The sequence below is a fragment of the Boleophthalmus pectinirostris genome, unplaced genomic scaffold (genome assembly GCF_026225935.1).
Source record: "Boleophthalmus pectinirostris isolate CB_2022bp ecotype Guang Dong unplaced genomic scaffold, ASM2622593v1 HiC_scaffold_1, whole genome shotgun sequence".
NCBI lineage: Eukaryota > Metazoa > Chordata > Actinopteri > Gobiiformes > Gobiidae > Boleophthalmus > Boleophthalmus pectinirostris.
In genome coordinates, this window is record NW_026570970.1 from 38,980,842 (window position 1) to 38,996,133 (window position 15,292).

Genomic DNA, 15,292 nt, shown 5'->3' on the forward strand with positions numbered 1-15,292 from the left:
AAGACCCTCGCAAATCATGTAATAATTAGTATTTCACATATTTGCTGCATATTTGATCTTTGAACTGTTGACTCGAAGGTACATGATTTAACAAAAAATAAAAATAATTTTAATGATAAAAGATTTGCCCTTGGAGGCGACTGAACATATTTCATAGAATATTACCTTCATTTATTGCAAGTAAATATTAAAGTATCGAAGAAAAGCTGACAACATTATGCCAAATGCACATTCTTACTATTCTCCCCATCTGTTTCCCACTGACCTTTCTTAAATAACAAACCATACATTACTCCATAAAATTAAGCGGTTTTTTACCACACCTAATCTTGTTACCCCATATGATAGAGACAACATACCCTATAATAAGCAAATATTCAAACCAGTTTGTTAGGATATGTAAGTGAGAACGCTATTATCGCTGTTGGATTTATTTGCCCCAAAAATTGCTGCATAATTTCATTCCCTCCGTTCCACATGAGTTCTTTTATTTATCTCCAACAACTTGAATAAGAATAATATAGCAAGGTTTACTTTACACCTCCTGTTGGAAGTGCTAACTCATTTCCACTTTCTAATACACTTACTATCTTTCATACAGTCACTTAGTAATGAATAAGAGCTATTGAATGTAACAAAAACTGCCCTGTTTCCTTCCCATTACCACTTGACGGACTCCTATTCAACATCTGTGAACTTCCCTGTGTGTTCCAACATTCAGACTATAGCCGACAATCCAACAGCTATTTGAGGCTGCAGTGGCTCAGTTCATTACTAATGTATTTGCACTGGCACTCAAATCTATTTTCAACCATTATTTAATGTGTGCCCTTATTTCTTATTTTATTTGATCATAGGTTATATTATGTAGTTTTTACTAAAGCTTCACAAGTTTTTAGTTCTACTTGAGAAAACCAGTGCAGTAGTTTTTGGTGTGGAGTCTGGAATCGGAGAGAATGAGGCCCAACGCCCTCAACATCTCCAGTCCACGTAAGTTTGGATAGGTAAGTATAGCTGTAGAGGTTGAGCCTTTTTAAAGTATTTTATGTGTTGACATGTGTTGAAACTCTACACAGGTAGAACTATTCTTATGAGTCCAGTGAGAGCAGTGACTAGCAGTGGACAAGTCTGTGTCTCTCAGCTGTAAACTCAAGAAAGCGCACTTTCTAATTTGCAGTCCCATTATTTTATAAAAAATTGTGAAATAAATAGTTAAACATGGAACTGGAACAGAGCTCAACATCACTGCGTGTCCAGGTCTGATTGAAGGCTTTTACTAAATGTGAGAGAACAACAATGGAAACAATAGGCGAATTGTCAAAACCAAACACTGTCATTATCTCCAGAGAGTTGGATGTCGATTTAAAGTCAGTGAACTCTTCTTTAAATACAAAATAAAGATATTTTTATCTTATGAACACAGGTGCACAAAGGTGAGCTCTATTTCTATTCTTTCTTTTACTGTGAAATGTGGATGGTTGGGCCTTTGTGTGCAGTGGTTTTTACTCTTGATATCTGCGCTTTGTGTCATTTTTAAAGAGAAAAGGTTGGATTTGTGACTCTATTAACTGTGTGTGTCTATGTGCACACTCTTTTACATTTATTACTGGTTTGCTTCACTGGTTATTCACAAATGTTTCTTTTTCTGTTAACACTGTGACTCTTGAGCGGATTGGCGTTGTTTGAATTAAGACTTGTTTCTGTTCTCTGCAAAATATTCATTAGGATTATTTAATGTGTGTAACTGTTGAAAATTTGTGCAGGACTCAAAGAAACCAACAGAGCCTTCTACGTGAGCGTAGAAGATCAGTGACAGCAAATACATGACCAACACTCGCCCATCAAGTAGAGTAATACCTTATAAGTAACAGAGTGAACTCAGGTTATGGGTTGTTTTTGTTTTTTTCTTACCACCTGTGTTTCGTACCAAAAAAAAAAAAAAAAAAAAAAAAAAAAAAAAAAAAAAAAGGGAGCCAAACAAACAAAAACAAAATAGAAAACTCTATGACAACCTGAATATACTGATGTATACTATAATATTCTTTGACCCAGATTCACACCAGCGCACCAAAGTGTACTACACCTACCGAGTGGCCGAGTAGGAAAATTAATGCAAAAAAGAGATAGACAATAGATGTGGCAAAGAAAATACCAAAAGATGAAATAGCTATTTCTAAAATGTATTTTGCTTTCAATAAAAGTTTACTCTAAAGTCGCAAGTGAGCGCTTCGACGACCATGTTACCCATGTGTTTTGCTATTTTGATAGGTTTCAATTAGAAAAAGGGTAATTAGTGGTTAAAGTAAAGTTTAAGTAATAAAGAGAATAAATTGTAAAAATGCATTATTTTTCCTTCAGTCATTCTGCACTTTAATGTACTGTTGCATGAAAGAAAACACTCATGCCATATTTAATGATCAGATCTAATTGAATTGGTTTATAATTATGATCTTTATATTGTTATCAGTCTAGTTTAATGCGCAGATGTAAGAGGCACCATGAACGTGTGGCAGTGTGACCAGATTTGCATACAAACATGCGTACGATGATAAATTAGCACTCACATCAGTTATTCTGATGTATAACACTTGAATCATTCAACTCAAAGTTTTTCTATTTTATGAGATATTACTTCAAAATTGCTTAATGTCCCACCTACTAACACATACTAAAGTAAAAAGCGACGCATGTTGTATTTCCATATCCCATAAATCAATTGGTTCTTTACAGAATGCCAATTTATGTCCCTACATTTTAACATGAAACTAACCTATTGGGAATGAGAGGTGAGTATTGTATCAGCCTATTCTGTATTTATCATTCTATTTTTTTACTGAATAAATTTCTTGATTTTTAAAAAAATATCCATGTTCAGAGGAACCAACCCCCCACAAGACGACTGAAGTCTGTTGTTATTCTAATATTCGTCCACACTCTTCAGGTAAACAAGCTCTTAAAGCTCTTTGCTTCTGTATTATGAAAAAGACCTGGTTAGTACTTGATGAGAATAAACATGGGAAATCAGGCCACATTCCACAGTGGGGGACCAACTTATGAAACAATTTAGTTGGTCCTTGAAGGCACGGACCACATTTCAAGACACCAATCGACTCCTTTAAGTAGGAACATATCCAGTAGTGTGTGATCGAGTCGTGTGTGTGTTGAGGAAGTCCAGTGGTGTGATTGATAAGGAGTGATGGTGGTTGGAGGTCGAAATGACGCAGATTAGCAGCCCTTCTTCAGCTTGCCGGGGGCTCCGTTGATACTGACCTTTACCAATAAGTATGTGTTTACACAACAAATAGGTATGGCGTGCTCTCAAAAACACACCTGGAGTTGTGTTTTGTTTCATTCACACATGTTTGAGCAACACTTTATTATTAGTCTGTCTACATCTCCAAAGCTCCAAATGCTCTGTTCCACCTTGTGATGTCATGTAGTGGTAGTTTTCAAGTGAACAGCTTCTTTTACCTTTAGTTCAGTAGAGATTGGCAACTTCCATCATTATCCAAATGATTCTAGTAAAGATATGTGGAGTTTACACAGTGGGGAACTTCCTGTATTCAAATGAAACAGAAAACACACACTGAGGAGCATAACTGCTTAACTTTTGGAAGAAAAGTTCAGAAGTACAGAAATTGTCTGCCAGCCCTGGTGCTCAGATCCCCCCCAAGACCAGATACGATGAAGATACGATATGATGATATTTTGTTATTGTTACATCTCTAGCAGAGACGTCTGGGTTTGTTTCATTGGCTGACTGTGATTCCCATGTGCTTTTTATAGGTTCATTTACATTTACACTGGAAGAGACTGGTCCAACTGGTGAGTCCAAGATCACAAAGTCCACACTAGCACCTGTCACAACTCACATCATATTTAAGTCATTTGAAGAATACAGAAAATCTGCTTTACAGAAGAGCAGAGGTGTGTGCTAGATTGACTTGACTTTTAAAGAAATTGTACTTTATAGAGAACTTTTCTAGCAGCACACTTACTCTTACTTGAGGAACATTTTTATTTAAGTACTAGTACTATTGTACAGTGTAACAGTACTCTTACTTTAGTAATATAGTGTACAGTGTAACAGTACTTGTTACTTGTACTTGTTAATCTGAAATGATTTGAACATTTGTGTTTCTTGCAGCTCCCATTAATCGGTAAGTGGAGTCTTAGTCATAAGTATTTATAGTGCAGCAGATTAATTGCATATTTCAAGAGAATCGTTCACTTTGGTATAAAAGCATGACATTTGGCACAGACATTCTCTAAGGGTCATGTTTTGGGAAAAAGGCGTTGGCCATTCAAAAATTCAAAATGGCAGTCATTTTCATTTTTCAAGATGGTCACTATTTCTGTCAAATGTTCATTATGTCGAGCGTTCAAACTGTGATGTAGGCATAGCATTTTGTGAAAATACTCTGTTGAGAATGTTTTTTTGGAGAATGGTGCTTGTCCCTCAAAAAATCAAGATGACAAACATTTGATGGTTGAGATGCCATCAGCATTTTTCCTTTTTTTTTTTCTTCCTCTAAACGCAGTAACAGGTAGGGCATCTGGTATAAAGTCCTCTAGTGCCACATCACTCTGTAGAAATACCATAACTGTTTCAATAGGAAGTTCATTTTGAAAAATGTGTTTAAAATCATTTTAGTTGAGTTACTTACTTTGTTCATCTGTGCTCTGTGGTTTGTTGGTTCTCAAACATCTTCCTTTTTTCTGAAACATCAGCTGTAACATTCATGAACTTCCCCACAGCTGCAGCAGAGCTCTGGATATCACTCTTTGTTTGTAGACGACTCTGGAACAAACACATTCAAATCTGAGTACAACTGTCACACTCTTGTAGATGGACAGTCAAATACAATTTGTCTCATGGAAACAGTCCTTGACATTAACTCTAATTTCAAGTAAAACACCACAAACATGTTTTTAACAATGAGGACATTCTAGTGCAGAGAAGCACATAACATCTTTGAAAAGTCTCACCTCCAGATCAGTTCTCATAATCCTCCTGCTCCACACTGTGTTTCCTCTGCTCCTGGAACTGTCCTGTGTCCTGTTACATTAGAATTTTCCCTCCAAAAGTTTTGGGGAGGAGAATTCCAGAGGGAGGAGCCTCACCACAGATTAGAATAAAGTCATGTTTTCTCAGTCTGATTAAAACATGCAGGTCTCACATCGGCCACAATCAAGTGACCTTTGTAAGATTTAAACATGCTGGACAGAGAAACGTTAAAAAGTCATGTTATTGTTGTCAAATTTGTTTTTGCAATTGGAGCAACCCCTCTCAGACCATTTTTTCAGTATAAGTTTTTTATTTATTTCATTCTTTTCACAGACATTTGTCACACAGACACTTTACAGAGCATTATTCACTCCAGATGCGGTGGTGATAATAACCTGCTATTCTAGCCACAGCTGCTCTGGGGCAGAATGACAGAAGTGTGGCTGCCATGCCAATCGGCGCCATCGGCCCCTTGACCACCACCATCACTCACATGTACCTTTCATACTAGGCAATGTGGGTGAAGTGTCTTGCCTAAGGACACAACATAAACAGTTTTTTACAGCTGGTGCCCCCCTGTGGCACCTGATTTTCCCAGTGTCTCCCATTCAAGTCCTAACCAGGCCCGGAGCTGCTGAGCTTCTGAGATCTGATGACATCAGGTTTGGACAAGCCAGTGTGGCCACAAATAGAAAAGTCTTGAAAAATGGCCGCCATATTGAATTTTTGAGTGGCCAATGCCTTTTTCCTAAATAGCGGCCCTTAGAGAGTATCTGTGCCAAATTTCATGCTTTTTATACCAAGTGAACGTTTTTTTCACTAATCTCCTGCACTAATATTTGAGAAGTGAGTGAGCTGGAGATTTGGTATTTTTTGGTATTCCTCTGTAAAAAGGCAGATTAAACTCACAAGTTGCATCTGTCTTTATATAAATACATAGTTTTCTAGTTCTTCTTTTGTGCATAAATAGTTTTTGCATGAGCGCCCCCTGCAGATGTAGTCTGGTGAGTGCAGTTTGGGTCAGATACACAGATACAGAAGAGTTTCCAGAGCTTTTGCCACACCCCTTTTAGTCGACCAACTGACTGACAGCACAGGTCTTTATTCCTGCAAGAATTTCTTTACTCGCCTAAAGTTGTAATATTTTCCTGTGTTTTTGAGGACGCATAACCATTTCCTTGTTTCCTAAGGTTGCTGAGGGAGCAGGTGCTCTGCTCTGCGGTGGACTCCAAAACACCAGAACTTTACAACCGCTGCAAAGTAGAAGAGCTTCTGATGAGTCCTGGGTAATGTAGCCTTCTGTAATTGAATGATAATATCAGATACACTTCACAGCGAGCGAGACAGACTAACTGAAAAACTGTGGCCTAATGCTGGCTCTTTTGTGACTGTAATGTTGTTGTTTAACAGCACAAATCAACTCACCTGTTGTAGTTCAGAGAAGTCATATCTTTATGATCAGATTGTGTTCAAATACAAATTACCCATTTCATACCAAACGAAACTCCAGAGTGGAGTGAGACTTAAACCAGACTTTTCTGTTGTGTTCACCTGGCTCCTCCTGGAGGCTGCTGTGATGTTGCAGGTGTCCTCCTGTTAAACTGCACTGACACCTGTGACTGAGACACAAAGGTGACACTGTGGACATGTGTAACAGTGGTGGTACAAACAGGACTAAATGAATAAGCAATTGAAGAGTTCTCAGACATGTGTGAAATAGAGCAGTCAGTCAGTGAGAAGATAACTACTACAACACGGTTAAAAGCTCTAAAAAGTCAATAGGGCAGAATAGGTCTGATTGAAGGAAAATAATGTTTTGTCTTATGTTTCCATTCTTTTCAGGTTGAAATATGCCCAGCCGAGCACACTGATCGGGTATGTTTGCTCCACGGACACGACAAGGATATATTTTGTATAGTTAATTTTCACATTCTAAAATTAGATAATGTCATCATTTCAGATGGAGCAGGCCCTATAGAACTTTATGGGAGATTTACTGTTTCTAAAGAAAGCTCCAAACAAATGTTTCTCCTTCTCGTTCTTTGTTTGGGATCGGCTCCACAAAACTTGTCATATGAATCTTATGTCTTAAAGTCCTTTTAGCTCAAACACTCACGTCTTGACGGTTGAATAATGACTCCACTTTCTGAAGCAATTGTCAAAAAACATTTGTCTTTAGTTTATTTCTCCTGACAGAGAAGATGCTGAACTTTGTGCCAGTTTTTGTTTCATGTGGATCGGTCTAGAAACTACAGAAATATGAACCATAAACCAGATCAAGACCTCTGTGATCTGACAGTTACAGAGCAAACTCCAACTGAGACTCTGACCAGTCTGAGCTCAGGTTCTGCTACTCTAGGGCTCTAGTACAGATATGTAGTGATTCTCACAGTAATAACCTGTCACTCTGTCGCCCCCTGCAGACGCACTGATGTAAACTCAGTGACAAACTGGAACGCACCGCTGGTCTGGGAGGGGACCTTTGACCCCGTGGTCATGGACGTCATCTATAAACGAGAAAATCCGAGGATCGCTGTGCTGGTTTTAGCTGTTGGCAAGTAAGTTCATAATAAAACTAGAGGAATCATCGCCATGGTAACCTACGTGTTGACATCTGCAGTACACACAAAGTACAATACAGACATGACATACGTACAGTGTGGAGCTAAAACAGAGTGTAAACTCATATTAAGACTTAGCATTAAAATGTAGGTTTAAAAGGCAGTTAAGGTGCAACAGTAGATCTGAAAGTGGATACTCCTGACCCGCAAGTTTGCACTGATACATTATGTGGCCTGGATAGAACGTGAGTAGAGCAAGAGCAAAATTCCGATGGAAAATAAAATAAAAACAGTGCCAGAAAAGTCATGGTGAAAGTGTTTAAATGGACATATAAAAGTGCATAGGTCCATGTAATAATGCACAGCTCCACCTGTTTCTGTCAGGACTTTTACTCTGAATACATGTGTTTTTCATCCTAAAAACACTGCACTGGTCTAGTACATGTATCTTACACAGAACTCGACTGACCACGTGGACACAATTACTGATCAGTATTCTGTTTACTTCAGGCCTATTACTATAAAAGAAGAGTTTATTACCTAAAAAGGAAACAAAATCTCAACATTTGAAAATGAGTTTGATAGAACGTGAGTTTAATAGAACATGAGTTTGATAGAACGTGAGTTTAATAGAACATGAGTTTGATTGATAGAACGTGAGTTTAATAGAACATGAGTTTGATAGAACGTGAGTTTAATAGAACACGAGTTTGATAGAACGTGAGTTTAATAGAACACGAGTTTGATAGAACGTGAGTTTAATAGAACACGAGTTTGATAGAACGTGAGTTTAATAGAACATGAGTTTGATAGAACGTGAGTTTAATAGAACATGAGTTTGATAGAACGTGAGTTTAATAGAACATGAGTTTGATAGAACGTGAGTTTAATAGAACATGAGTTTGATAGAACGTGAGTTTAATAGAACACGAGTTTGATAGAACGTGAGTTTTGTAGACCATGAGTTTGTCAGCATGTGAGTTTGGTAGAACCTGAGTCTGGTAGAACGTGAGTTTGTTAGAACATTAGTTAGATAGAACTTGAGTTTGGTAGAACGTGAGTTTGGTAGAACGTGAGTTTGGTAGAACGTGAGATTGGTAGAACGTGAGTTTGGGAGAATGTGAGTTTGGTAGAACATGAGTTTGGTAGAACATGAGTTTGGTAGAACTTGAGTTTGGTAGAACGTCAGTTTGGTAGAACATGAGTTTGGTAGACCGTGAGTTTGGTAGAACGTGAGTTTGGTAGAACGTGAGGTTGATAGAACGTGAGTTTGGTAGAACGTGAGGTTGGTAGAATGTCACTTTGGGAGAACAGTAGTTTATTAAAATGTGAGATTGGTAGAACATGAGTTTGGGAGAACTTGAGTTTGGGAGAACTTGAGTTTGGTAGAACGTGAGTTTGTTAGAACATGAGTTTGGTAGAACTTGAGTTTGGGAGAACTTGAGTTTGGGAGAACTTGAGTTTGGTAGAATGTCACTTTGGGAGAACAGTAGTTTATTAAAATGTGAGTTTGGTAGAACATGAGTTTGGTAGAACGTGAGTTAGATAGAACATGATAGAACGTGAGTTTGATTAGAACATGAGATTGTTAGAACATGAGAGAATGTGAGTTTAGAACATGAGTTTGTTAGAACATGAGTTTGGTAGAACATGAGTTTGGTAGAGCATTAGTTAGATAGAACATGAGGCTGGTAGACGTGAGTTTGGTAGAACATGACTTTGGTAGAACGTGATTTTGGGAGAATGTCACTTTGGTAGAATGTCACTTTGGGAGAACAGTAGTTTATTAAAATGTGAGGTTGGGAGAACATGACTTTGGTAGAACGTGAGGTTGGTAGAACGTGAGTTTGGCAGAACATGAGTTTGGCAGAACATGAGTTTGATAGAACATGAGTTTGGTAGAACATGAGTTTGGTAGAATGTGACTTTGGTAGAACATGAGTTTGATAGAACATGAGTTTGGTAGAATGTGAGTTTGGTAGAACATGAGTTTGATAGAACATGAGTTTGGTAGAATGTGAGTTTGGGAGAAGGTCACTTTGGGAGAACAGTAGTTTATTAAAATGTGAGGTTGAGGTGAATTTGGTAGAACATGAGTTTGATAGAACGTGAGGTTGGTAGAATGTGACTTTGGAAGAACAGTAGTTTATTAAAATGTGAGGTTTGGAGAACGTGAGTTTGGTAGAACAGGAGTTTGGTAGAACGTGATTTTGGGAGAATGTCACTTTGGGAGAACAGTAGTTTATTAAAATGAGAGTTTGGTAGAACGTGAGTTTGGGAGAACATGGGCATTAGATAAACATACACAATTATAAGGAAAAATCCGGCGTCCAGCGAACACGTTTCCAACACGTATCATCATCGATCACACTAGGGAATTCCATAAATTCTGCCTAGAAACACGTATTTTACACGAGGCCCAAACTCTTCTACGGTACACAGATATTATTACTTGACAAACAAAAATATAAGAAAACACCTTTATTTAGTTGAAATCATGTTTAAATCAGGAAAAAAATGTATTGCTGGTGTAGAACCTTTGGATAGAAATCTCTCTATAGTTATAACTCTAATATAGATTTTTTTTTTTCTTTCTGCTTTCTGTCATTTTCAACATATTTTTTTCAATATTTCTTTGCAAATTTGCTTCTTGATTTGTGTAAAAATCGCTTATTTTCACAGTGGTGGTGGGGGGGGGGTCTATGACGTATAAGGATTTTCAACAAGCAAATTTTAAAATATTAAAAATTTAGTTTCTATTGAACTTTTTCAAATATTTACAATGTCAGGTCTGCATAAATCTATGTTTAACATTTATATTAAGCATTTTTAGTGTTGTTTTTATGTAAATGTATTGGCTATGACCTTAAACAATGTCATGTGGGACTACAAAACACTTCAGAAAATATGCCAAAAAAGAAAGAAAATCTATTTGATTACATTTAGAATCATTTTGAAGAAGTTTAAACATCAGCAGTTAAGTGTGGACGGTCACACCTCATGACATTTGAACACTTTAAGTACAAAAAACTCTCAGAATAACTAATGATTTCTGAAAAAATGATTTGGTTCCATGGAGATCAGTGGTACTACAGATATGTGGTGAATTATTATGAAATTCGAACCAAGAAATTGCAATTGGACAGAAGATTTTGGCGTCATTTACCCGGGTTCTATCCCGCCAACATAGAAGTAGAGAATCACCAAAACCTGTCACATGCACTTTAACCTGTAGTAACCAGCATCCAGTTCTATAACTCCAGCTCAGACTCACACACAATCATCTCTTCAATACTTCTGCTCACAACACAGACCAGTGCAGGGCTTTGGGGTTTATTCTATTTCATATTTCAGAGGAAAATGTCCTTTACATTTGAACAGGTACACTCAGTTTTTGAAAGGATTTCTGGAGACGGGAGAGAAGTATTTCTTTGTTGGATTCAGAGTGACGTACTACATCTTTACGGACAAGAAAGAAAACGTTCCGAAGGTAAGTTGCGATACAACCAACCCATCAAAGTCACATAAATCAGATGTGAAGTAACAGACTACTACAGTTGACCTCTATGATTCCTGTCATATTCCAAAGAATTAAATATCACGCTGTTTTCTGATCTGTGTTATACGCTGCAAAAACTCAAATCCAGCCAAGTTATGATTACTTGAATTAAGAAAGTTTGATTCTGATTTGAGTAAATTTCACTTGAGAAGTAAAATTTGAACAAAACTTTTTGTACTTAAAACAGAGCTGTCAGACTCAGGCCCGGGGGCAATATTTGGCCCTCGAGATCATATCAAATCTGTATTAGAGCTGCCCACCGGCTACAGATAGACTATAGAGACATTATTTATTTAAAATGGTGTTATTATTTTATATTCTGCTTGTTCTGGATTCAAAGTTTTAGCAAAAACTATTATTAAACATTTATTTTAATAAGAAAAGATTTACAATAAATATTTAGTTTGGCCCATGACTTAGTCCCAGTTTTTCATTTTGGCTTCTGTGAATTTGAGTTTGACACCCCTGACTTAAAATATGAAAATAAAATATATGAAAAAGATAAAATCTTGCTACACTTAAGATAAGAAAACCACAACTCTTTGCACTTAAAATAAGAAACAAAATCCATTGGTAGATCATTTTACTTTACTTGTCAAGCTGAATCTACTCATTTTAACTGACTTAGATATGAGTTTTTGTGGTGTAATGTTGCTTCCTCATCACAAACAGACCTGGAGGTGTGTGTGTGTTGTTTTTTTTATACATGTTTAAGACACAAACCCTGAAGATTTAAGCTGAGTTCTTCTCTCAAACTGAAAACACTCTCTTCCACCTTATGATGTCATGTGGTAATACAGGAAGTGCTCCACTGTGTTTTTAAACTCCATACATCTTCATTAGAATCATTGCGATGATTTAGATTCTAACATGGCTAAAAGCTCACAGGAGTCTATTTTGTTTAATATAGGACCTTTAATGCAGAAAAGTTCATTCTGTCTGCAATAAAATGGAGCAAAAGGCCAAGCCCTGTGATGTAGCTCCCCTGGTTTTTGTGTCCGTTGCTGAAGAAGAAGTTTGTACAAGTCGATATATATTGAGCAGCCCACAATCCTGTGAGAGACAGTGACAGTTGACACTGCCACATCACAATATTTCAGTCAAGTTTTTACACCCCAAGTACAAATGTAGACCTGTTCATATCCTGTCTGTGTTCCACTCTTCTCCAACAAGCCACAGTCCATCAAATTAAATAAATCTTTATTGTCATAAAGCTGTGCATACAACTGTAGTGCTGGCAAGATGAAATTACATTTCTCTAGGTAACAGTCAATAAAAGAACTTAATTTAAACACTCACGACCTCCCCGCCTCCCCCTGCCCCAACATCCATTCACCCATCCCTAAGGGTGTTTTCACACCGACAGTATTTGGTGCGCACCAAACGGTCCATTCAAACCAAAAGTGGTTAGTTCGATTCGTTTGCGTTGGTGTGAAAGCGTCAATCGGACTCGGACCCGAACCAAATCAAGCGGACCGAGACCTCAAAAAAGAGGTGGTCTCGGTTCGCTTGAATCTGCACCAAATGACCAACTTTGGTGCGGTTCCTCTGGTGTGAACGCGAACTCTGGTCCAAACCAGAAACAGTAGGTCCAAACGGACTATTCGAAATGCATCATGGGAGGGGATACGCATCTGCTCTGCCTGAAATGACGCAATATACGCCTTCGGCAACTCCAGCGCAGTAACAGATTGTTGTCCAGACGCAGCCGTGATTCATTTCTGAATTATTTTACCAACCATGGCCAATACAGAAAATGTAATACACGATGATCAGAGTAAGAACCAATGTGCGAACGTGTGGCTCCAGAGTGAGTCAAAATTATGAGTGCGTACCCCTGTTCAGGACCTGCACACACAGAGAGATCCCGGTGTTCCCCGTGATCATGTAGCAACCAGCATTTGTTATTTTAGACCATTAATTAACCAAATAATTTCATGGCAATAGGCAATAGCCTATTCAATTGATGTTGTACTGTTTTTAGGCTAGTGTGAGAAATACAGTCAGACAAGATCCAAACCAGAGTCCTGACCCAGCAGTAGCAGTTCCGGTTCAGGCCGGGCTCAGAGGAGCTGGAGCGGAGAGTGATGTCAGGAGCCTCGGCCTGAGTAGCGCTTTCCCCGGGAAGAACCAAAATGCGAGGAGCACGGACGCTCAGAACGACATATAACCAACCAAACTGGATTCATGCTTCTGTCCGGATGCTTTGCACCACCTCGGAACCAGCGGCGTTTCTTGAGCGTGGAGGACCGGAGCAGCCCGCACAGACCTGTAGGTAGTACCCAGCGCATTCTCACTTTCCCCGCATGGAACCAGCGCGCAGACGACAGAACGTACCCGCTCAGACCCAGTCCATTGTGCACTGGTCTTGCTCGCCACCATTTGGAACCAGCACATGGAGGACAGAGCCTCCGGACCATCTGACCAACACGCCTGTAGGACGACAGAAGACCAAGGACCAGACCCGAGCCACGTCCGGAGGAGCTGCGCACTACTGTGAGCGCTGTTGGCTGAGAGTAATGAAGTTGGCTCAACATTTGACGTTCGCTTGATATTCGGGGTTTAACTTTCCCACAATAAGACCCAAACATGCATTTTGCCTAAATAACTTGACCTAGGTTAAACAAAGTGCAACCTGATAATGTCTATATAACAAAACAACAGCATAAATACTACCTATCGATTTATAGGCAAAAAATCTACTCAGGCTGCTCCAACCTTTGTTCTGTGGTTAACGTCTATGTTAGGGACCATCAACAAATAGTCACCACATTGTTGGAGGGAGTCACTTTGACATTAGTGGAGCCGGGGTACACAATAACTACTTGAACAAAAAATTCACCAAAAATCAACCAAAACACTTTTTCCAAATCTGTGGGGCGTAGTAGTTCCCAAATAAATGTGTTTATTTACTACAGGTCACAAGTTGCCCTGAAATCATGATGACAAAAATTTCCTTCAAAAATTTCTCTTAAAATCAACAACATGACTATTTTCACTTCTGATGGGTGTAGTAGTTGCCCATCTATTTTACAGGTCACATTTTACACCAAAGTCACATAACATCTTTCAGTGTTGTCTGCTGCAACCAATGTGACCTGTACCACCAGTAACAAATATTCCCAGATTTGTCACCATTGCATGTATTGTTTATATGGAGTTTGTTGTCAGATTCTACTATTCAACAATTGTTATGGGATTTTGGTGCTATGGCAATGATCAACCTGTAGACAGTAACAACCACACCTTGATAGCAGTCAGAGTTTTTTTTTTTGGTGCTGCATTGGTATTATACCTGATAAAGCAGTACCTGATATATAGTCTTTCACTCATGTTACATAACAAGGAAGAAATATGTGATAACAACACAAATGCAAGGAAAATCAACAAAACATTCATAATTTCCATAGCTTTAATACTTTTAAATTTCACCCATATAAACAGAACAGGGAACAAAAAATAACAGAAAATTTATTCATAAAAAGGCCAATAAATAAAAATAAACAGATAAATAACACAAAGAACACAACTCAGTTATTATACATATATATATATATATATGTATACATATATATATATATATATGTATATACATATATATATATACACATATATACACACATATATATATATACATATAATTTGATAAAATTTTAGCTCTTGAAAGTAGAATAAATACCTATGCTATGGATAATTATACCTCCATTCTGACTTTTATTTGATAAGTCTTTGGATTAGTGGCATAAAAAAAAAATATATATATGTGTGTATGTATATATATATATATATATATATATATATATATATATATATATATATATATATATGTATATATATAGTGTGTGTGTATACATATATATATATACATACACACACACACACACACATATATATATATATACACACATATATATATATATATATATATATATATATATATACACACATATATATATATATATATACATATATATATATATACACACACATATATATATATATATATATATATATATATATATATATATATATATATATATATATTTTTTTTTTTTTTTTTTATGCCACTAATCCAAAGAATTATCAAATAAAAGTCAGAATGGAGGTATAATTATCCATAGCAAAGGTATTTATTCTACTTTCAAGAGCTAAAATTTTATCAAA

At 37.3% G+C, this 15,292-nt stretch overlaps 1 protein-coding gene across 1 annotated transcript in view; it reads left to right on the forward strand.

Moving 5' to 3' along the window:
• Positions 1–956: 956 nt before the first annotated feature.
• Positions 957–15,292, forward strand: part of LOC110164053 (globoside alpha-1,3-N-acetylgalactosaminyltransferase 1-like) — a 39,528-nt gene continuing 25,192 nt past the window's right edge. The window contains exons 1-7 of the mRNA XM_055154998.1: positions 957–990; positions 2,053–2,098; positions 3,787–3,825; positions 6,199–6,294; positions 6,851–6,883; positions 7,432–7,566; positions 10,951–11,059. Of these exons, the coding sequence (XP_055010973.1) occupies positions 957–990; positions 2,053–2,098; positions 3,787–3,825; positions 6,199–6,294; positions 6,851–6,883; positions 7,432–7,566; positions 10,951–11,059 (492 nt within the window). The remainder of the gene's footprint in view (positions 991–2,052; positions 2,099–3,786; positions 3,826–6,198; positions 6,295–6,850; positions 6,884–7,431; positions 7,567–10,950; positions 11,060–15,292) is intronic.